The sequence below is a fragment of the Gymnodraco acuticeps genome, unplaced genomic scaffold (genome assembly GCF_902827175.1).
Source record: "Gymnodraco acuticeps unplaced genomic scaffold, fGymAcu1.1, whole genome shotgun sequence".
Taxonomy (NCBI): domain Eukaryota; kingdom Metazoa; phylum Chordata; class Actinopteri; order Perciformes; family Bathydraconidae; genus Gymnodraco; species Gymnodraco acuticeps.
Window position 1 is genome coordinate 815,137 of NW_022990165.1, and position 24,965 is coordinate 840,101.

General features: G+C 38.6%; 1 protein-coding gene across 5 annotated transcripts; it reads left to right on the forward strand.

The window, feature by feature from the left end:
• The first annotated feature begins 258 nt into the window (after window positions 1-258).
• ndel1a (nudE neurodevelopment protein 1-like 1a) lies at window positions 259-22,313 on the forward strand. 5 transcript variants are annotated; one of them, XM_034217519.1, is made up of 10 exons: window positions 260-446; window positions 2,756-2,852; window positions 13,107-13,260; window positions 15,630-15,778; window positions 16,598-16,734; window positions 16,902-17,075; window positions 18,141-18,235; window positions 18,336-18,481; window positions 18,932-18,969; window positions 21,414-22,313. In XM_034217519.1, the coding sequence occupies exons 2-10, from the start codon at window positions 2,767-2,769 to the stop codon at window positions 21,422-21,424; spliced, it is 990 nt and encodes a 329-aa protein (XP_034073410.1). In that variant the 5' UTR covers window positions 260-446; window positions 2,756-2,766; the 3' UTR covers window positions 21,425-22,313. The 5 variants fall into 5 exon arrangements, with proteins under 5 accessions (XP_034073407.1, XP_034073410.1, XP_034073411.1 ...); XM_034217520.1 differs by having other exon boundaries at window positions 18,935-18,969; XM_034217516.1 differs by having other exon boundaries at window positions 259-446; window positions 18,932-22,313.
• The last annotated feature ends 2,652 nt before the right edge of the window (window positions 22,314-24,965 follow it).

Genomic DNA, 24,965 nt, shown 5'->3' on the forward strand with positions numbered 1-24,965 from the left:
AAATCAAGTAATACTAAACCCTGTTGTAGTCGATGAGCAGCAGATGGTGCTAACTTGATATTTACTCCGTTTTTTGTTATAATGCGTGATCATGCGCAGTTTGTGTGCAGCAGTGAAGCTCGTGAACACAGCAGAGCAAGTGAGTGCTGAGGAAATCCACCCTAAAATATGTTTCTTTCCAGGGTTGTTTTCAATAGCTTTATCCACATATATTTTCCCAGTCTTAAAAAGATAATACAATAGTTTAATATTTCACACTTTTATCCAACCTGAGTCACACATATCGGGATTAATAATATTCATATTTAGGGTGGACTCCCCATTAAATTCCGCGCTGAGAGGAGTCAGCACAGATCATCAGACATCAGAGAAGAAGCTCGGCCTCAGCAGCTCACACAAGCGGGAATAATGGACTGATAAATATCACTGTTTTGGGCGATGTTCAGGTACTAAATGCTTTTAATTTTATTGTATTTTGTCTTCATGTTGAAACCAGATAAATTAAAACACTAGAGCCAACATGTCGTCGGGCTGGTCGTTCGTTCGATTCACGGCTTGTTTGCACACCCAGTTTTGACAGCTGAGCTCAGCATCATGTTTGTGCTGTTACACCAATCCTGGTGTCATTCTGGTCCTGTTTTATGTAATTACCATAGATAGACTGTATATATAAAGGGTAATTACTCAATACAAATGTATGGTATTTTTAATGCATCAATTCAACTATTTTAGTTTGTTTGCCAGGTGAGGAGTGTTATAATTAGTCAACCAGATTACCATATGATCAGTGTTCAACAGGGTCATTTCTCATTTGCAAATTAAATCAGTATGTCTATAGACGATTTTTAAGTGTAGGCCAGTCTTATAAAACACAATGTTTTTTAAATCCTATAATATATTCCTTATAATATCGAAATTCGTAGGTCAAGATCAATCTTATTCAGTTAACATGAAGGAAACATTTTTTAATTGTAATTGTCCTCTCTGTTTTAGGACTGTTCCAATTATCAAAAAGAGAAAACAGGAGATAAATAAAATAAATTATCCTCTTGCAAAATATTAACAGTATTTGTGTTTTATGTAGGGGGCATATACATGGCCCTCTTTATGATGCTATCAAAATGGCATGTGATGCATTCTCCTCTACTGTAATAACATTATAGTTTCCCTGTGGGCTGCTGGTTGAATGTAATCTGAAGCTGAATTATTCAGGAAAAATAGAAAGATATGTTTGTAGGGCAACATAAAAGAAGTCAGTGATAGCAAGAGCAGACAAGCTCTCGTTATGGTTAATGGCATTTCTGTTTGAGTTTTTGAAGGCCAGATTGCCTTCCCTTGTCCTTCAGTTGTTGTAAAGGATTTGTATTGTGTCAAGGACATTTTCACCACGATGCTAGAAGTCAGCAGTATTTATTGTGACACTTGAGAGGCCTCTGCTGGCCTTGATGCCTTGTTATCCTTCTCATACCATACACTTTAATAATCACATACCATTCTTATTAAGGTTTATTTCAGTTTTTGGACCTGCACAATAGTTTGGTATTGCATTCTGGAATTCTTATTTGCTGTTCTAATTTTAACTCTTGGTTTGCTGTTTTGAATATAATAATTTCTCACTATTATTTCTGACCAGTCTCTGCGATGCTTATGTAGACGTGTTGTCCATAATCAAACATCCACGAGATAACAACGTTTTGGGAAATATGCTTATATATCCTTCTTGCATATAGTTACATGAGAAGATGGGTTTCACTGTAGGATAACATTGATATAATATAACTTATTTCATATACAGCTTGGTAGCTGGGCATTTTCTACTCAATAAAGTGTCATCTTAACCTGTTATAATATATAATCATGTATTTATTGATTATATTATGTACTGTATAATTCAAACGAATCTGCAAAGTAACAACAATTACCAAAAAGATTGAGATACAATATACCTCTGAAAAGTACAAATAGTTAAATACTGAACATTAGTAAGTATACCGACTGACTTGCTACCTCTGGCCATACCATTTCATTGTTTGGTTTACAGGTAAACATCTCTTTTGATTCCCGTTCAGTCAACTGGGGACACAAAATGGAAAGCAAGTGAAAGCAAACCAGTTTCAAAGATGGGGGGAGAAAAGGACTTTGTACTTAACAAACATTATCCAACATTGTTTTCGTCATCAGCATCTCTTTATCTTTCTATTTAAGTCAAAGAGATTGATTAATGTTGACAACAAATGTTCTGGTTTCTCAGTTGGGCGTGTTCCCATCTGCTGCTGCTCACATTGAGTTGGGGGTTTAGGGGTTAAATGATTGTTTCCTCTCTAATTATGAGTCAGTATAAACGAGGCTTCGGGCCCCAATGTTACCTCTGGGAACAGATCACGCAGCACTCGGGTGCATTTTGAACTAAGTAACAGATTTGTTGTCTTGTATAATGTCAGAAGGGCCCTTTTTTGCCAGGCTTAGATTGATTTGATCTTATGGAAGGCCAATATCAAATCCTAAAGGCTGTTTTGTTCAAACCCCGGAGAGAAGAGTGTGGTTCTCTGTGAGGGGAACTCCTCAGGGTTTCTGCGAATCAGCAGGGAGCTCTTTTGATGATGTATTCCTAGCTGTGAGTTTCTCACTCGTGTCTTTATAGACTAAGATCCCAAGCTATTGGAAAATATAATGAGGTTGTTTCAGTTCTGTGTGATAAACCTGGCCGTTTTATCTCACTCTAATCACTGTTGTTTTCTTATTCCTTCCCTTCCAGATTTGTTTGCCATGGAAACAGATATGATACCAAAATTCTCCTCGAAAGAAGAGGAAATTAACTTCTGGAAGGCTCTTTCTCTCAAGTACAAGAACGGGTATGTAAACTGACTCATATTGTGTTGTATTGCATAAAGGATAAAACCAACATTATTCCATAGTTTTTGTTATTGTCAACAACTCAAATTCAAAGACATCCTCTATCTTTGTGTCCTACATTATGGTATAATGTGTAGACACCCTGTTTATGATCTGGGCTTGTCTCCATTGTTCCACATTACAACAATAGTGAGCTTTGTTGTAACTGTTTGTGTTTGTTCCTTTTTGCTCCCCATGCAAAAACCAGCTTTATTAAAAGAAGCCTAGTTTGATAGGGAAGAGCTTGGCTTGTCTGCACAGCTTGCATTCAAAACTGGGGCATAGAGTTTGAAAAATTAGAGCAGGGAATTAGTCAATAAAGATATTACTTGCAGTTGCATTGTGGGAAATGTAGGATCTAGGTTTCGTGAAGCTTGACTCGTGCTATGGGGCCAAAAGTCAACGTATTTCTGGCCATTAATCTTCAAATCTGCACAACAATAATGATTCCAAAATGCTAACGTTTTTCTTTTTAATGCAGCTGGTAGATCATCCAACAGTATTTATTTGATTGTAAAAATCATTCCTTTAAATCTGAACACCATGCTCTCACAATTGGCTACTAACTGCCACATTTCAGTAGAACATATGAACTTATAATCAATCAAATGGGCATGCACTAAATGGCCAAAAGTAGGCAACGTATGTAGACACCTGAGTATTGGTCTGTTTTCCCTGGTTTGCGCCCTTTAGTCCAAAACAAGTGAAATCTAAATGCTTCCACATACAAAGAGATATCTTCTATTGGACAATAATGTTTCTTTGTGGTTGTGTTCATCCCTTTTCTGTGTCAACATGACAAAGCCAGCTCCAAAAAGACAAGTTTTTTCCCAGTTTAGTGTGAAAGAACTTGACCATAACCCTATCCAAAACCTTTGTAATGAATTCGGGCTACATTTGAATCACTGATTGTACCGCTGAGTGGCGGTTTAGATCCCAGGCTCTGATGGAAACACCGGTCTCTTTGTGTCTGTGGGAACGGCCGCTCGTCACAATGGGAATACATCACCTGCGGAATGTTTGATATGCTATCTTGTCATTGGGTTTCAGTCGCCCATTCTTTGTCTTTCAATCAAAAGCCAGCCTTGACATATCCAATGACTTTTTTTATGTGGGACAAGCATTGAGAGCTGCAATGGAAACCTGTCTCTTTATTTCCCAAAGTGATGGCTCATGTTTCACATAAAACATAAAGGATTTTCATATGTCTGTGTTGTCCCATCTTTGAATGGCTTTATGTAACGGGGCTGTTTTTGCTGTTCAACATTTTAATGATGTAAAGGCTGCTAAAATTAGCTCCAAAATAGAATCGTATTTTACAAGACATCACTTGATTAAAAAGTGATTACATCTCGACCCGCTTTGCTAAAGGAAGCAGAGTCAGACCTACACCCAGTTATGGACAATGAGCTTCCTTTCAAATCAAGGCTGCATCCATCCTGTTTGTGATGTACAGTAAGTATCTATTCATGCTATGAGGTCTTGTATTATTATTAAGGTGTTTAGTGTTAAACTAACTTTAGCCACATTAAGTTTAAAAGACAGTAGTGTACTAAAAGATTCCTACATTGCATGATTTTATCAGCAGATTCAACAATAGAGAAGTAGAATCAGTTCTATTGCAGATGTGTCACGTTCTCCCCTCCTAAACAAAGAAGAGTTGAATGTCACTCATTTGCCCCTCCCAGCTTCATAGCAGTCAAAACGGAGGCCAAGATAACTAAACCAAAAATGTTTTTGTCTTGTATCATCCCTTGCTTGGATGGTATGATAGCCAATAGAGCTGCACGATTTGGGGAAATAATCTAATTGCGATTTTTCTGACAGATATTGCGATTCGATTTGCGATATTTGTTTTTAAGCGACCCAACGGAAGTTTATTGTAAAATGCGGCCATATCTCCGGCTAGGAAGGTCGTATCAACGTACTCCAGTCTCTAGCACCCCCGCAGCCCGAGCTACGAGTGAAAAAACTAAACTTACATGAAACTTCCGTTGGGTTGCTTTAAAGTCAAGCTTCAGTTTAAGATTCACCCTGTAATAGAAACATGTGATGGAGCATTACTAACCTGACCCAGATGGTTTGTTTCACCAAACCATCTAAAGCTCCACTGGAAGCCATTTGGAAATAGTATTTCAAAAAGACTTGGCAGGTGATTGGATCAATCTGTCTATCACCTTCTATCATGGGCCACTTCTGATTGGTTAACAATGGCTGGTACATGTGGAGCACAGCACTTCTGATTGGTGTGGATGACTGACACAAGAAGAATTTTATTTATTTACAAAAATAATTTAAAACAAATTTAAATCGCAGGCTTTGCGATTTGATAATCGCATCATTTCAAATCGCGATTTCGATTTAACATCGATTAATCGTTCAGCCCTAATAGCCAATCAGGTATCGGATTAATCTGCAGATACTCCTGTTCACACATTTCTAAATAGGCCTGCAACAAGCTGGGTATGGCTTGTTGTTAGCCTTTTACAAATGAAATCATTCATTTGAGGCCCCTGATAACAGGTTGATAAACGAGTTGGCTGTCAATGATAGTATAAAAAAGTTGTATCTTTTATAAATTGTGAATCACAAAAATCAGGAGAGATCCTTTCTGTCATTAATGATCAGAAATACATTTTAGGCTGATATATCCAGGCAATATATTTATATTATATCGATATCGGCATATGAGACTTGATATTGTCTTCAATGTTGCATATCGTATTATGGAATGAGTATTTCCTGGTCCTAAAGGCTGCATTACAGTATATGGATGTATTTCTTTGGAAGTAACCAGACTGTTAGCTGTTCTATTATTTGCCTTTTTGCGACTGTGGTTGAGTGGTCTACCAATCGCAAGGTTGGGGGTTCGATCCCAGCCCCTACAGTCAACATGTTGATGTTTCCTTGGGCAAGATAATTAACCCCAAGTTGCTCCCAGTGGTTCGGCCAATGGTGTGTGAGTGTTAGGATGCATCTCACTTCGGTTAAATGGATTCCTTGCGTCCCTCACTTGCGTTGTTTCCCTGCGTTTAGTCCCTCCCACCAGGGAAGCATGGAGAAAAATAAGGCCACTGGGACGGTACTCAAGATGGCGCAGACAAATCAACTTCCCGTGATACCGAGCCCGAGGAGCGAGGAAATTAAAAATAACCTAAGTGAGACGCACCCCTCTCATTGAGCAGGTGGCACCAAGTATGGCGGCCTCTGTATGAATGTTTATGAATGGGTGAATAATGAGTTGTAAATGTAAAAGTGCTTTGAGAGGTCCTAAAGACCAGAAATGTGCTTCATAAATGCAGTCCATTAGCCCTTTGATTACCATAGGCACAATGTCCACGTAACTTGTAAACAATTTCATTGTGTTAATGTTTTGTGAAAGTAACAGTCAAGCAATATTCAACCATACCATTTTGTAGCAATATCAATATTGGGATATTTGTTGTGATTCTTTTATTTTCCCCATTTCGGCAAGATTATCTGTGGTCAGATACACACATGCACACACTCAGTACGAACTCGCACACATGATCGAACACATTATCTCAACACAGGCTAATGCTTGGCAGATCTCAAAATAAAAGAACTCATCTTTTAGTTGACGCATTTTAGTTTTGTGAACCCCTTGGAACTAGAACTCATTTAAAGCCATTGTGCATTTATCTTTGAGAAAAGTCACCAAATAGAGCAAAGTTGTGTATAACAAGCAAATAGAAGAATTTTGCATCAAGAAAATGTTCTTCTGCTTACTGAGGATTCCCCCGAATGCACTGGAGTATTTTGAGTAAAGATTATAACTGTGTAGAGGAAGCACCAGTCTGAGAATGAGTCCCAGCCAAACGGTGTGAATCAGTTCAGAGCGAGTCTCTGAGACGCTGAGTCTCTCCACAGCGGCTGAACACAGGCTGTGGAAATGGGTTTTCTGGCTCTGTGCCACCTCCAGCACTTTCACTCACATGATGGTTTCCATTTTTAGACAGCCGGCTCTGCATGTGTGTTCATCCGTGGCAGTATCCACACTTACGTAACCTGCACTTTGTGTTTAAGCTGTTCAGTGATCACATGTCCTGTGTGGCTGAATGAAATGTCAGAGATCAGTCCAGTTTGTTTGTTGTCGTTAGATGTCAAATGAAATGTATCAAATGCAGCATGATCTGCTACAAAAATAGATGCATACATTTTGGTTTGAAACTATTGATTTTTTTAAATGATCGATTAATGAAAATATTAAACATTTTGAAAAAATAGTTAAATAAATATCCATTCCAGTTTCGAATATTCCAGGGTGTAGGGGTGCAACAACTAATCGACTTAATCGATTCAAATCGATTACCAAATTAGTTGCCAACTAATTCAGTCGTCGATTCGTTGGTGACGTCATCACGTGTGTTTTACGCTCCGTTAAACTCCAACGTTATCGGTCTTTTTATCGGTACTGGAGACATTTAAAAAAATATATGTCATATGTAGGGTTGGGAACCGAAACTCGGTTCCAGATGAGAACCGATAAGAAAATGCCGGGTACCGGGTACCCATACAAAATACACAATTTCGGTTCTGCTTAACGGTTCCTAAACGCGGTAGACCCTGTATTCCAGCGGGTCCGTCTGCACCGCGGTGCTGCGGTGACCCGGTGGAATACAGGGCGGACTTGGAGAATCACAGAACGGCCGGTCGTCAGCGGGCCGTTGACGGCCGGCTCGGTACGCTGACGGCCGGCACCGCCCTTCATTTTTTTAAACGGCATCATATAAATTGCGCTGACAGGCGACAGAGGTCCACAGTTGCCCCGCAGCGATGCTCCCCCGCCCTCCCGTAGACATTTCACCAGCTCAGTCACTTCATAACACCAAAGATAGGTCGCGGTAAACACTCTGAAGTGAGGCTCCACTACACTAAAAAAGAAAAAGAAAAGGCAAAGTGTAATGCCTGTTAATAGCTTGCCACAGGCATAGCTCAGTTAAAATAAAGCACAGCTATTGTGCAATACATTTGTATTGCATGTATATTTTTGAGTAACAATTTCAGTTAAAGCTTTTAAGAATAAATATATTTTTGTTATCTAAACGTTTGACCTCTTTATTTTACAATTTTGGAATCGAAACGGGGAATCGATAAGAACCGGAATCGATAAGCAGAACCGGAATCGAAATCGGAATCGATAAATTTCAAACGATACCCATCCCTAGTCATATGTATTATTGCTACATAAACATTATATCGCAGTCTTAGTGTCGCCAACTCGTTTCTAATATGCAAAAAGAAAACAAAAATGCGTCTATGATGTACTTTCGACCTTTCCAATTGAGACGAGGGCCCCGTCTCAGGTCGACTATTTTAATTTCCTCGCTCCTCGCTCCTCGGTCTCACCGGAAGTTGATTTGTCTGCGCCATCTTGAGTAGCGTCCCATGGCTCTTATTTCTGCCGGAGGAGCGAGGAGCGATAATGGAGGAGCGATAACCGAGGAACCACCAGCCCATCCTCCGATGAAATCTTCAGATACTCGCCCCGCCCCCTTACTGTGTATCGCTCACTGATTGGACGAGGCAGTGCATGCACTGATCTGATGCTTCTTGACATGAGAGCAGTTTCCCAGCGGAGTGAAGAAAATACATGAACCTCACGGGAGTCACTCCTCAGTTTATACAGTGTTTTGTTTCAATTAATGTATCATTTAGTTACAAATATGTGATATATCTGAACAACAAAGTGGTCAAAAATCATTTTATTCATTTGTTGGAAACATTTTCATGATCGCTTTTTTCGTTTTACATTTTCATTTATTGTCATTTCCATTCAGTCAGTCATTAAGTGCTATTAAAATGTTAATGTGCTACATATCCAAACAAACAAACAAACAAAGTGTGCAATCCAATGAATGTTAATCTGACTGGGTTTTGATAGATAACATATCTCTTTTTCTTCTCTCAATTATTTTATTTATTTTGTGCACTCTAATCAATATTAATCAAACTATTGTTCGTTTATACATTTTAAGAATGGCGTTTATCTTTTTTGGGAATTAGTTCTTATTTTATTTTATGTATTGGGGTCTACAACAGATGATACAAATGTTTGTGTCAGTAAATGTGTACTAACAGAGGCGGGGGTGTGTGTGGAAATAACGGGGACAGAGCTGCTGTCAGACGATCAGCTGTGCAGCGTCATCACAAACGGACGTCGCTTCACGTGACGCTCCGGAGGAAAGGACGTCCCATTGCTCTTAAAACTAATTTCCCTGTTTCTCGTGGTTTCCTTGCGTCCCTCCATGCTTCCCTGGTGGGAGGGACTAAACGCAGGGAAACGACGCAAGTGAGGGAAGCAAGGATTTCATTTAATCGACCTGAGAACATGGATGTATAATAAGAACTGGATACAGCGTGGGAGGCGGGGCCTCATTCATTCCTATGAGAGCTGCTCATTAGCGCCAAGCCCCCAGGAAGTACGCTGGACTCAGATAGAAATATTCGTGCTGGCCAAACGGCGGTACTGCACATCCGTTTGGTTGCCAGGCCCGGAAACACTTTTTCCCATTGACTTACATGGGGAAAGAATGGTCTGTAACTCGTTGGATAATTTTTTTTAAACTAAATAAACTACCCAGTATGAACACTTGTATAGCCCTTATTAAAAACATTCGTTCCTCAAGTTGTAAAAATGTGCTAATAACGTTATTCTGAGTTATTTCCCTCTGCATTATGAACGCGCATCTAACCCACGGGACCGCGCCGCCCGGCACGTTTATGTGATGTGTTCAGTACTACATGAGTTGTACCTTTTACCCATGGATGCACAATAACAACTGACCATATCGCCTTACTGCCAGCCCACGGAGCTGTAATAATGGATATATTGCACATGTTTGCTGTAATTCATCATTTGTAAAATATTATACTACATGGGCTGTATGATGTAAATCTTGTACCGTAAATGTTGTATTAAATAAAGTTAATATTACCGACGTAGATTAACGTTCCTGTAGCTTCTTATTGCACTTGCAATTGTTTTAGTTACTTGTGGGCTACTTAACATGAATAATCACAGTTACTATCCTTTTACTCCATCACATTTCAAAAAGAAATAGGCTATTGTTATTTTAACTCCACCACAGTAATCCATCATTAGCTTTACTTTTTAGATAAACGTTTTAACTCACAATTGATCATAACAGGCTTCAACATATACATTTTTATATATTACCAAGTGGTTTCATGTACAACCTATCAATCAATCAATCAATGTTTATTTATATAGCCCAATATCACAAATGTTACATTTGTCTCAGTGGACTTTACAGTTTGTACAAAATATCAGTATGACCATACGACACCCTCTGTCCTTAGACCCTCACATCGTACAAGGAAAAACTTCCGAAGAAAACCCACAGTTTAAAGGGAAAAATGGGAGAAACCTCAGGGAGAGCAACAGAGGAGGGATCCCTCTCCCAGGACGGACAGACGTGCAATAGATGCCGTGTGTAAATTGAAAAGATAATACATTTGCAACATACACAAGTATCATGCTAAATGAAGCTCTGTTGCTTGGATATCACTAGATCCTGATGTCAGCGTAATATAAAAGTACATAACGATTGATGTGTAACTTAGCATAATTTACTTGCTAGCTGCTAACTGCCGCCTCGTTAATATAAATCCAGTACCATGCTGTCATGAAGGCGCTGTGCTGTTACGTGTACGCAATTGCACGTGCTTAATGTGAACGAGCCTTTTGGGCGGCGTGGTTAAAGTTGCGCATGCTCTATGAGTGCACATACGGGTACTTCTCAGGCATGCCGGGTAATCTGTGACGTTTCGCTCTCTCAAAAGTTGGGCCATTTTGTCATCATGCGCCATTGAGCAACTCTCATAGGAATGAATGAGGCCCCGCCTCCCACGCTGTATCCAGTTCTTATTATACATCCATGATTAGCGCATGATAATAAAATGGACCAACTTTTGAGAGAGTGAAACGTCACAGATTACCCTGCATGCCTGAGAAGTACCCGTATGTGCACTCATAGAGCATGCGCAACTTTAACCAAAATGCTCGTTCACATCAAGCACGTCAATTTGCGTACACGTAACAGTACCGCGCGTTCATGACAGCATGGTAATGGATGTTGTTATCATGGATTTGATATGAACGAGGCGGCAGTTAGCAGCTAGCGGCTAGCTAGTAATGATGCTAATGTAAACATCAATCGTTATGTACTTATATTACGCTGTAACAGGATCTAGTGATATCCAACAGAGCTTCATTTAGCATGAAATTATTATTGCACTGTATATATATATATATATTTATATACAGTGCAATAAGCTTCTTAGTGCAATACGAAGCTACAGGGACGTTAATAATGTCGGTAATATTAACTTTATTTAATACAACATTTACGGTACAAGATGTAATCATACAGCCCATGTAGTATGATAATGAATTACATCAAACATGTGCAATATATCCATTATTACAGCTCCGTAGGATGGCAGTAAGACGATATGGATCCGTTCTTATTGTGCATCCATGGGTAAAGATAAACGCAACTCACATTGGTTTCTCATACAGCATCTCTGTAAACTACGTGGATTCACTAAATTTCACTCTCTGCCTTTAACGGCTCGTTGTAGCTCCAATAGCTCCAGCCCTACCCTCCCTGTGAGCACAGTGTGCTCTGATTGGTCGGGACCTGGTCCGGACACGTAACATGAACGTGCCGGGCGGCGCGGTCCCGTGGGTTAGATGCGCGTTCATAATGCAGAGGGAAATAACTCTCAGAATAACGTTATTAGCACATTTTTACAACTTGAGGAACGAATGTTTTTAATAAGGGCTATACAAGTGTTCATACTGGGTAGTTTATTTAGTTTAAAAAAAATTATCCAACGAGTTACAGACCACTCTTTCCCCATGTAAGTCAATGGGAAAAAGTGTTTCCGGGCCTGGCAACCAAACGAAAGTGTAGTACCGCCGTTTGGCCAGCACGAATATTTTCCATAGACTGTATATATAAAGATATTTTCATCTGAGTCCGACTTCCTGGGGGCTTGCCTGAGAAGCAGCCCGAGATCTCTCTCCCACGTCTCTGTGTGCAAGGGGGCGGGGCAGTTTATACACACGCGGCTGCTACATGCAGCAACACACGGCGGGGATGGCGGAGAGAAGCGCGCCAAGGTGTGGTTAAATGCTACCCGTAATAGTGTTTAGCATGTAAGGGCGGTAACACGAGCAATGTGTCTAAACATTTAGCAAAAGTGCTCCACATTCAGACGGAGGAATGCACCGGGTTCGACTGTCTTTCTAGTAGCTCTGTAGCCCCATCCACGAGTAACCTTTCCACGTCAGCAACACACGCAGTTAACAAAATGATACAAACATGGGTTAATGATTAGAGGTAACTGAGTTATTTATTTTGTTAAAGTTTCAGCTATTCTGTTTACAATTCTGTCATCACATTATTTAATACGATTTGTTAAAATATTGTTTCTTTTGATGAGGAATATTATTTATTTAATTAAATAAAAAGTTAATTTTGTTCACAATTTGTTTAGTTAATTTAACAATATATGTATTTTTGAATCAAGTATTCATGTTTATTGTCTTCATTGTTAGTTTCCACATGCTTAAACAACCTCAAGCTAAATCTAAAAGTTAATGGCTAAATAAGAGCGTTAGAGAAATTGTGCAAGGCATAATAGTCCGAATAGTCGATTAATCGTTTCATTAATCGATAATCGATAATCGAAATTAGTCGTTTGTTGCAGCCCTAGGGTGATGACTTTAAACGTCTTGTTATGTCTTTTTTTGGGTCAGTTTTGCTGATTAAAAAAAATAAAATATATATATACAAAGAAAAATACGTACCTCAAATGTGTATTTAAGTACTGTAGGGTGTACTTGATCAGGATCCACTGATATTGATGATATTGACGGTTGATCATTTGAAGAATCGATGGCCAACCCCTGCTGTTTAAATTCGTACATACTTTGACAATTCCCATCATCCCATGATTGATGACCTGCCACTCAAATACATACTGTATTTGATTATCATGTTTTAGTTTGTTGAATTTTTTTCTGGGTCAGAGCCTATTTAGGATAACAAAATATAAATAATAATGTATGCAGCCACATGCCGTGCCTCCCGTGGCTTTCACCGACCCATTTCTGTCTAGGCCTGTTGTGTAATGGCCTCTCCTCCTCTGTGTGCCCTCAGCTGTCAGGAGGCGCAGGAGGAGCTGCTGGAGTTTCAGGAGGGGAGCCGGGAGCTGGAGGCCGAGCTGGAGGCACAGCTGGGCCAGGCCGAGCACCGCATGAAGGACCTGCAGTCGGAGAACCACAGACTCAAGAGTGAGGTGGACTCGCTCAAGGTAACTGCAGGAGGAAGAGGATGTGGGAATGTGTTTCTAATATGTCCATCTGATCTGAACTGAGCTGTTAAAGTGTTGGTTTGATACAGCTAAGTTTGATATTTATATGCATACAAATATAAACATGTGTTTGAGTCAGTATTATCCTTCCCGTTTAGAATGATTGGATAATATAATATAATACAGTATATAAAATATACAATGATAACTGACAACAAACATTAAAGATGACTCATTGCAAGCGTTTCCAATGGTATGACATTATAAACTTCTTCTCTCAAGAGGGCACTGTCTAATGTTTTTATATTTGATTTAGCTAAGATTAGATATTTACCTAGTACCTACCTAAGAAACATTTTAAGCATTAAGAAAATGAGCTAGCTAGTGTGTTTGCAAAAGTCAGTCAATGTTAGCTTTAAGATTTGACACAGATTAACTAACGTTAGCACTCTATGTTGCAAGATCCAGCTAAATCTGTATTTAAATATAATATTTAAATGAGGATTTGATATATCTGCTGATTTTTGCAACTTTTGGAGCTAGGACTAGTTATGTTCATTGTAAAAGAGATACGTTGGTTCATTTGAAAGGGGAATATTGAGAGGTCCCTTTGTCCTCAATAAACAAAAAATGTGTTTACATTTTATTGACTAAACTATGAATTGTTTTATTTGAAAAAGCAGTACTGGATGAGTCTTTAATCATTTTAATATATTTTTTTTATTCTCCAAAAACCCATGATAATTTCCCCAGAAAAAGCTAAGATATGCGTCCTGTTTTGAAAACAATATTTGTACAAATAGCTCTCGTTGTACTGTAAGCTCTGAATCAAGAACAAATTGCATATCTCCATGTATTCCCTTGAAATTAATATTTGATGGTTTTTTTATTCCTTATATCACCACCCGTCCTTGAGTGCAGTCTCTTGGGAGGACACGTAAAGTCCCTCTGTAACAGCTGCTGCTCCCCAGGATGCACTCAGCACTTGCACCTGCAGCTTTGCCATTATGGTTGTACTGTATGTAAAAGGTCATGGGAAATGTGTAGATCAAACCTTGTCCAACGCACAACAAAAAAAAGTGTGTATAATGATAGCATTTGTGTGTGTCTCTGCTTGTCGGAGGCATAACTCCAACTCCTTTTTTTGCCTCAGTGGAATCCTGGAGTTGATATAGTCTGTGAGTCCACGTGCAATCTAAATGTTAATCTCACCCCCAGAAAGTGCTGATACACCAGTTTTTTTTCTTATTTCATTACTTACCCACCAACACCTGCTCTGCCCTAAGCTGGCTGCACACTGTTTGTCTCTCATACATAATGCATCAGGTTGTGTCTGATTCTCGCGCCATAATTACAGGAAGGCGGGATGCCCATTTGTGTGTCCATGTTTCCAGCTGGGATGAGATGTTTGTGAGCCAAAGTGTCTGTCAGGTTTCAGGATCCACACATCAGGTGGATCATTTGTCTGTTGGAGAATAGGGATAGTATTTCCAACAACATCAATTGCTTTTTGTGAATATGTTTTTGATTTTCATGATACTATTGGCTCAAACGGTTTTACCCACGGATGCAGTCTTCCGTACAAACACCATTTCAGAAAAAATGAGCTTTGAGAAGAGGCAACATTTTAGAAATTGTGTAGTAAAATGATGTTGTTCATTATACATTTCATCCATTGTCTGCAGTTTTGATGAAGAATCTACGGTGGCATAAAGGTGAAAACACAACAGCATCAGTGAAACTGTAAGAAATCAAGAAAGCGTATCTAACACAATACTATTTCACAAAATGCAGGAAACTCAATATTTGAAAAGGGAATTCACAAATATAAATTACCATTTTTAAGAAAACACAACATAGGAAAATATAATCTAAAAATCTTAACAGTATTTTGCAAAAATAATTAAAATCTAGAAAACCATTTTATTCCAAAAACAACACTGGAGAATTGTTGTTTTGAATGTTGTGGGTTAAAACAAATGTGTTGCTCCGTGTTTCATCTTATCTTGCTTGTGTTTCGCACCTCAAAGTCACATCACAGCACACAACGTGATCTTGATGTTACTTGTGTAACTGGCATGTGCTGAATGAGCCTCTGGAGTAAAAAGACTCCTGTGTGGCTGCAGTTGAAGCAGCAGATGTAGGTCAGACACGAACGGACCCGGCGGTATTTATTGAGCTGATTGTCTCGGAGCTGGTAGATATTTAGGTCACACTCCACATCCGCTGCCTAACTGGGGAAATGAAGGGGAGCACTGAGAAACGTATGAAAGCATGTCGGTGGTGTGTGTCTGGAGCTGTTCAATCACATCTCCTGAACACATGCGATAATAATGTGCTGTCTGTCTCCTCTTCCTCCTCTTCTTCAGGAGAGGTTTGAGCAGCAGTACTCTCAGAGCTACAAGCAGATCTCCATGCTGGAGGACGACCTCGGCCAGACACGCAGCATCAAAGATCAGCTCCACAAATACGTCCGGGAGCTGGAGCAGTCCAACGATGACCTGGAGAGAGCCAAAAGGTGTGAAGGGGCTCACATTTGAAACAAATAAAAAATCGCTTCTTTATTTGGCTATATCATTTCTCTGTTAAGCATTTGATGTTCCTGAGTGACATTGGATTGATTCTTGTCACCAGATGAAGATTTGTTTCTTTATTATGAGCGCAATGCACCGTAGACGAGATGTATTTGTATATCATTTAATACAATTGAATGTATTCATCTATATGACACGGATACTACTTACAGGCGATTTTATATTTAAATAAAATGTAAACAATGTAATGTGTATAGGACTTCTAGCCAATGCTAATTTGCAGTTAGGCTGTAAAGGGATAAAACACATAATACAATTAGTTAAAACTGAACCACTGCAAACAGTCATTGAAACACCAATGAGCGATACATTGAGAACAAGATAGAAAAAGCTTTATATAAAAGCTTTTTTATGGATCACTAAATAAGATTTATTTTTGTATTATAAGGATGATACAGGATTTACAATATTGCCTCCAAAATGTTTCTTTAACAAAATATGTATTTCTACCGTCAAATCAGTTTCTTTGTGATCCCCGTGTAAACTATATGGAAACAGTCTTTGTTACAATGAACATATGAACCCCCGTGGGGAGTCCTCACAGGGATTAATAAAGGTCCATCTTATCTTATCTTAAATTCAATTGCTTGCTTTCCTTGAACTTAATTAAATCAATGCTGCACATATTGATCTCTTATTCATACTTGAATAATGATTCATGAGTATTGAAGACATACAGAAAGGAGCCCCCGTGAGGATATTGAATTCATAAAATGTCAATCTTTTTTTCCCTCCTTCCTCAGAGCTACCATCGTGTCTCTGGAGAACTTCGAGCAGCGTATGAACCTCGCGATCGAGAGGAACGCCTTCCTGGAGAGCGAGCTGGATGAGAAGGAGTCTCTTCTTTTCTCTGTGCAAAGATTTAAGGATGAAGCCAGAGGTGATTATTGACTAGGTTTCACTAATGAGCCACGCTGTCAATCACACGCTGCAGACATTAACATACTGCTGCTCCCCCCAACCATTTCAAATATCTGCTTTCCCTCATTTTAAGTCTGAAGGGCAGAAGAGCTACAAAATGTTCCTTTATTTTGAATGTCTTGGTAGATTTGCGGCAGGAGCTGGCTGTACGAGAGAGGAACACAGATGTGAGCAGGATGTCCGCCCTGAGCTCCCCCACAGAGGACACTGAGAAGATGGACACGGCTGTCCAGGCCTCCCTCTCTCTGCCTGCAACCCCAATGGAGAAAGGTCTGGACAACGCCTTCGCCAACCCCACAGGTAGAAGCAGCCCACTTCTTTCTTATGAAAAATAATCTGGTCTCTGAGGGGGAAGAAATTATCTTTTCTAAATTTGTTTCTATTTTATTAATTTATTTCAATCTTTCCTTGTTTTTCCTTGTTTTATTTTAATGGAATTTATTAGTTTTAATCTATGTTTTCACTTATTTTGAAGGGGGAAGGTTAATCACTTAAAAAAAATCAGTAACAAAATATATGTATCCGTTTGTAGACAATAATACATCAAAGTGGACGGTTAAGAAGGGTTGATATGTGTCCTCTTCACACTTGCTTTCCTCAGGATGTCTGGTATCTTGTGTAAGATCATATTCATTTCTATCCTCTGAGCTGCTATGATCAATATTTTTATATTGATAATGGATCACATGGGAAAGGCCCCCTTGTAGTGACTCTGCAGTTTCTCTCAGCTCTACGGAGCATTTGATCATCCAGTTATTTAGTGGTTTCAGTTCAGTGTTAGTGATGTTATCAGAGACATTCTGTTAAAGCCACAGTACACTACCAGCTCAGCTGCAAACAGCACAATGACACAGCTGGTGGACATAGTTGAGCATTTAGCAGTTATAGCTACTTTCATAATGAACTCGAGTGCCTTTTTAAATTGAATTGTTATATGCCACACCCTTTTTATGGATGAATGCATATGTTTTCCTCTTTAATTATTCATGTATGAATATTGGGACACTTTAACAATTGATGGTACTTTATATAAATATGAAAAACAAATGAAAACACCTTTTGGATACTCTCCTGATGAACAATGCCCTCTTTTGACATCATATTTGGTAATACAGTAAGATGCAGTGCACCTCAGTATTATTGTTATTTTAAAAAGAGGACTACATTGAAAAAATATAGTAAACAATAACCTGTGCACTGATTATTATTTCCAACACTGGTCATGACACAAAATAAGGATTCATCCAGACAGTAAGTCTCTGAAATGTCATTTAGCTTTTTACTACAGAGTAAACACCTCCATGTTTTTATAGGCAGTAGTAATTAAGTGAATACTATGTTTATTTAACTTTTCTTTCTGTACAGGTCTATCAAACGGCTTTGGCAGCAACACTCCGTTGACTCCTTCTGCCAGAATATCAGCCCTCAACATCGTCAGTGATTTACTGCGGAAAGTCGGGGTGAGTCAGTCCTCCAGACTTCCTGTTTTCAGGTTTCCCTTTCTCTAGAAAGTCCCCATCTTTCCTTCATCTCTTATTTATTTGAATGTCTCCACCTCAGGCTCTGGAGTCGAAGCTGGCCGCCTGCAGGAACTTTGCCAAGGACCAGAAAGCGAGGAAGGCGTACACTCTGGACAACGGCAACGTGCTCAACGCAAACACGGCTAACTACTCACAATCACTCCACACGTCGTATTTTGACAAAGCGTGAGTGAAACCAAAATGTATCTGCCTTTTACGACCTGTTTTATCTCTTTAAATCCAGACAGGGATGATTATAGACAAGAATCTTGCAATGTAATGTCAAGATCTAATTCCAGTCAGATTAGTTTAAGGATGCATTACGAGTGTTAGATGGTAAAAAGAAGATGGGGACATTTAAGCAGTACGTTTATTCAAGTCCTCTACTTGAGTATTTTCAATATGTGCAAACATCTACTTTAATTTCACCTCATTAATTGAAAGCTTTAGTTACTTTCAAATGACAATTTTCCATCCCTTTTCCTGAAAAATTACTACTATGAGTATTTTAGCCGTTTTGCAGAAGTACTTTTCTCAAGTAAAGCATCCGAATACTTCTTCCACCATTGGTGAGAGGTCATGTGATATGTATTGTGTCCGGTGGATGACTAAGGAGGAGTGTGTGTTTCTTCCCAGCAGGACAGAGAAGGTCACATTCCCCTCATTGATCCTGGGTAATGACGGCTCCTCCCTGAGTGTCGGGGTACACTAACGCATGCTGCTGCTGATTAGAACAAACCTCTTTCTCCGTGTAGAGCTCATAGACATTAACCAAGACTGCGGGCTAGAAGATGACTCCCCAGCCACTAACTTTGTGATTGTGGTGGTGGGGAAATGTAATGGTGCTGGAATATTTCTAATGTCTCTCTAACTCTAAGCTGACTGAATAGATCTCTTTCCTACTAGTGTGAGTTGTTGTTTGTTTTGATCCTACATATAACCATTTATTATTAACAAAGAGTTTTAAACTTAACAGAGTCCTTTTTAGTTTTCTACGTTTGATTATACCTAAGGATAAAAGCAGTTTAATTGCAATTATAAGACAGTAGGATAGTAAATATTGCTGGCCGTTGCTTTATTTTATATCATCATAAGATTTTATTTGTTCAAATATGGGTACGTCTGGTGACAGCTGGATTTGAATAATTAAAAAAAGGCATTTGTCACGTGAAGTCTTCTTTGAGCGAAATGCTAAAATACTCACAATGACAATGCTAACATGCTGATGTGTATGCATGCTGAGATGTAAGCACAGAGTGTGGAGTGCTGATGTGTACGTTTTGCAGGTATAAAGTCATAAATCAAAGTATTGAATCGGAAAAAATAGCGACTTTCACTCCAAACCAAAATTGTACCTCATAGTATGCTGGAGGAGAAGTCGAGGAATCACCTACAGTAAGTCAGTAGGATCCATCCTTTGGGATCCATCAATATTTTAAGTTTTACACCAATACATCCAAAAGTTGGTATATTTAGATCACGACAACATTTTGTGGACTGACAATGCAGTTGGTGTGGCTAAAAAAGGCTTAGTACCAAAGATAAAGAAGCTATTCACTGTTTTTATTAACAAACAGGATGAAATAGTGCATTTGTTGGGGACTATTTTCAGCAACGGATTAATCCACCGTTGGCAATATGACACAGAGGAAGAATATACATTTAGTTCAATCTAAATATTCCTTAAAACTTAATCAGATGTTTTATGCACTTTGTATGCTGCTTGTATCTGCAGTGTGTTGTTGTGTGAGGTGGATAGTGAGAGCAGAGGCTGACAGCGTGATGATGTGACTGTTTCTGCTGTGTGAGGGAGAACTACAGAGGCAGAGTCTGCATATTGAGATAAATACACAACACGGTCATTGTCCTTCTGCTATCAGAGCAGGGCGTTTGATATGTACACCACTAACCTTCAGGAAGGTCAGGAGATGCCTCTCGTCTTACTGATCGTAATAGAGGGAAGTGTAATTAGAATAGGGCTTAGGGCTTGATACCTTTTTGATCAATAGCCAAAGTGTTCATGTATTCATTGATCAGGTATTTCATGATCTAAAATATAGAACTTCTCAACCTTTTAGACAATGGTTTTGTAACACTGATGTATATAGAAGTTTGGCATACTTTGAATAATCCTAAAAAATAAAATAAAGCTTTTAACTTCGTGAAACTAGGGTATTAAAAGTGTAAAATTGCCTTGGTATTCAGAAACTCTTAGTAGTTCAAACCCGGCCTATACATGTTGCTTGCCAATTTTCTTTATTTACATTGTATTAGGTCGTTCATTCCAGCTCTGAATGGTGCGTTCCAGAGTCACGACTCAGGCCTAAAGCAAACAAAGGGATTCTGGTCATAGTTGGACTGCGAGCGACAGAAGAAACCAGTGTAACCGGTCAGATAGGATAACGCTGCAGCTTCCTTTCCACTTTCTGCATTTGAGTTCCATTTTTAGCTTCAGACACATAACTTTGTTTGAAATGCGTCATCTCTGTCTACTAGCTGCAGGCTCCTCTGTGTATAAGATGGAGACATTAAGAAGGGATATATCCCACAATTTAAGCAGTTTTTTCTTTTATTTCCAATTTCTTTCCCTTTTATTACGGGAGTTAAATTCTGCCAGGAAAATAACATTTTTTAAAACTGTCATTACCATCATAATACTAACTTAGTTTTCAATCATGATTTGTCACATGAAATCATATCCATTCAAAGAAACATAAAACAAAGTCAAATGCAATCCCGTCAGTTTTTCAAAAATACCTCATGTTACATTCACATAAATAAAATAAGATGCATTTGTGAAATTATTTAAACATTATTTTTAATCAAAGTTTAGGGCTTGTTTTTTTTATTTTATACACAAGTTATGTATCTATCTCTAGAAAATAATGAGTATTTTTATTTTTGTCATTCCTACATTTTCCTGGCAGAAATGGGCTTCCATAATTATCAGCTTGTTTAATCATAACTGCCTTAATGAAGTGGTATTCGATGAAATGTTATGGAGGCTTTGCCTAATACGTCCTGTTGGTATGACAGTGGCTGGTTAAGGTCATTTGTGCAACACTGTTCTTTCTGAGACCTTCCTGGTTTAATGTAACTCTTGTAACTGTTTTTGCAGCAGGCCGGTGAATGGACTGAAGCCTGGTACCCTGACGGCCATCACCGCCCCCCCCGCTGCCTCGTCCCAGGGCTTAGTGCCTCTCGCTGTTTGACGGTAAACCCAATGCATCGTCCTTCCAATTGAAAATCACATCTATGAAGACAAGGCCTCAGACAAATACTGTAAAACGTTATTGATGTACTGTTGTACCCCTCTCTGTTGTTCTGACCTGATACACTGTACTTATGGGTCGCTGTCTGTATATTTCATGTTACTGTATCTGCTGTTTGCTCACTGGCTTGTACAAAGATCTACTCTTCACAAATGTAAAGATTTACTAGGATCTCACCCTGAATTGCGAAATATGTGCACCTTATCAGCCTAAAAGCATGGATTGATTACTGATCAGGCTTACAGGCCATAGGGTCAGGTTTCAGGTGTTCGACCAGGAAGAGACTCAAAATGACCACAAAGAAACATGAGGGGACTACAACGAGACACCAAACAACTACAACGAGACACCAAACAACTACAACGAGACACCAAACAACTACAACGAGACACCAAACAACTACAACGAGACACCAAACAACTACGAGACACCAAACAACTACAACGAGACACCAAACAACTACGAGACACCAAACAACTACAACGAGACACCAAACAACTACGAAGAGACACCAAACAACTACAACGAGACACCAAACTATGAGCCTTAAAATGAGTCGAGACAAAAACCAACAACAAAGTGATACCAAATAAATACACAAATATTTTAAATGACTACAAAGAGAAACAACTACAAGAGACACAAATCTAAAAAAATTACAAAGACAAACAAATCAACTTCAAAGACACACAAATGATCCAAGAGCAAACTTTAACTTCAGAGACTTAAACATTTACAAAGCAACTACAATAGATACAGAAAAAAGCAACTACAAAGAAACACACTGATTTAAAAAACACACAAATCCACTACGGCGTTCAAAGAGACAAAGAAATGTACTACAAAGAGTCAACATGACTCAAAGAACCGTACAACCAATAATAAAAGACACGGAGAGGCAACTACTGAATAACAAATTGGGGCTCGCTGCCTCTGATTAAATATGCAATTAAAATGTGTTTTTTTTAAATAAATAAAGAATGCAACAGCTTTTTTCGGCCTTTAAACCTTTACCTATACAGTCTATGCTTTAAACTAGCAATGACTTCAATTAAGTCGTCAGTGATGTGCACTCACATCCACGTGCTGAAACCATGAAAGGAAAATAACCAGTTATATGGGTTGCCACATGCGCAGATATCCACATGGCCGCCAGTTCTCCATTCATTATTGATGTTTGCAAAATGTGGGCCTCACAGGTTAATGTTTTCAACATGATCTCTGTTGTGTCTGTGATTTGGGAATTCAACCGTTATCTTGTGACCCCTGTTTTATAGAATTTAAGTTTCAAGCATTTTGAAAAGAAGGGAAGGTGAGTCTGTGTCATTGTAGTGAGTCAAACACCATCTATCCTCTGAACGATGTGACATGTGTACAGTATGGGTCATATTGATCAATGTTTATCGACAGCCTTTAAGTGGTGCTGCTGTCGTGTTCAGACCAGTTAACCAGCATTCTTTTATTCTGTAGTCAGTTTTGATCATGTTGTAAAAGCTTTTGATTTATAACACATTTTCAGAGCAATTGAAGCACTTTGACTTTGTTTGAACTCACTTTTTATTCAAGTGCAATATTGCTTGTTTGTTAGTTATAGTTTGTAGGTTTTATTTATTTCAGATTTCTTTTACGGCATGTTTTAATAAAAGGTGCAATTCTGTAACATTTGTTACGTTTCAATCTTTGTTTGCTGTGGCGGAAATGAGCGCTACAATTATTGAACTGTTTTGGAAATGAATCCATCATTTTAGGTATTTTTTAAACATGCTTATATTATTCTCTGATTCCAGATTCGCATATGATACTTTTTGGGGTATTTATGTTTGTATAACCATTTATTAAAAATGTAGGCGTAAACTTTAAGTCAGACAAAACAATGAATTAAAACATCACTAGGGCTGTGGAGATTATTCCTTCATAATAAAACTAGAACTTTGCAAATTAATTTATACTGTTGAATTAAAGGAACATTTTGGGTGTATTTCTTTTGCTTGTAGTATTGTATTTTTAGACTACTTTTAAATCAGCATGCATCACATTAAAATTATTTAATTGTTAAATTAAATCACTAATGTAACATACAAAATTAATGTATAATGATGTTTACTGCAAATTATGAGACACTCTAGCCAGATGTAAGGGCTTGTAGGCCTAATGGAACGAATGGAAACCTACAGGGTGCATTTAAAAATATAAAAACGATATGATAAATAGTTAAAGAACTATACTTTGACAAAACCCAATATGCCCGTTAAATGGTAATCAACACTGCCCTCTGCTGGACAAACATTTACAGGTAAAAAACAGAGCTGTACTTGTCATATCTTGGTCATTTAATTGTGAGTATTCATGTCTCAAAACAGACACAAAGCAGTACATTTCATGTGTGTGACTGAATCATGCACAGATGCTTAACAGTTTGGCTTACTGAAGTACAGCCATGTGTCTTCAGGCTATGTACAGGAATATATACATGTAGAGTCTGAAGAGTCGTGTAGTAGGCCTTCAACAGTGATAGTTCAGGCTGCAGTTCAGCTGATTCTTCCTCTCTTCTTCTCTGCCACCTCTTCGATCTGCCTCATCCTCCTCTCCATGATCTCCCTCCTCTTGGCCTCGTTGCGTTCTCGCTCCTGAGCCTTGAGCTCCTCCAAATCCTCAAAGAACTTGTGCCTGCATGGGAAGAGGAGGAATCATATTTATTATATTGATTAATGATGGAGGAATAAAATATCGGACAGAAATGAATAGTGGAAAGCACGTCTGTGTCCTTTAAAACTTTGCATTTCACTACTTTATGGTATTGTGCTATATTGATATCCGATTAAGCCATTTTTCAAGTAAACTCAAAATATGTACTGGTTCCAGCTTCTCAAATGTAAGGATGTGAGGTGTTTTTGTATATCATAGTAAACTGTAGGCGTGTATTGTGCAACACAATTATTAGTCCTGCAGGAATTGTTTACAGAATAATCAATCAATCCAGAAAATATTTGGCAGATCAGTCGATAATTAAATTAATTATATTTGCTAAATAGGCATACACAGTTGTCCATAACGGTCTAGTAAGTATAGTTATTTGTATGTAGAGTAATGCACCTTGTTTGTAGCTGCTGAATGATGTCTGTGTGTTAGCCTTTCAATTTAAGAAGATGATTAATACGGGATTCATGGGAAAAAACTAAACCAAAACATACACACAATGCAATACATCATTAGTTACCTGTTGAAGAAAGCAGTGCCTAATCCCACAATAAGCGTCCCAAATAAAAAGGGTTTGGTCAGACGCTTAACCGCAGACAGCTGGTGATGCGTCATTATAGCTAAATTCGCAGTGAAGTGTCTACAGGCCGAAATGTAAGCAAAGTTTACCCTACATTTGCTTCACAGCTGACCTTTAGCTA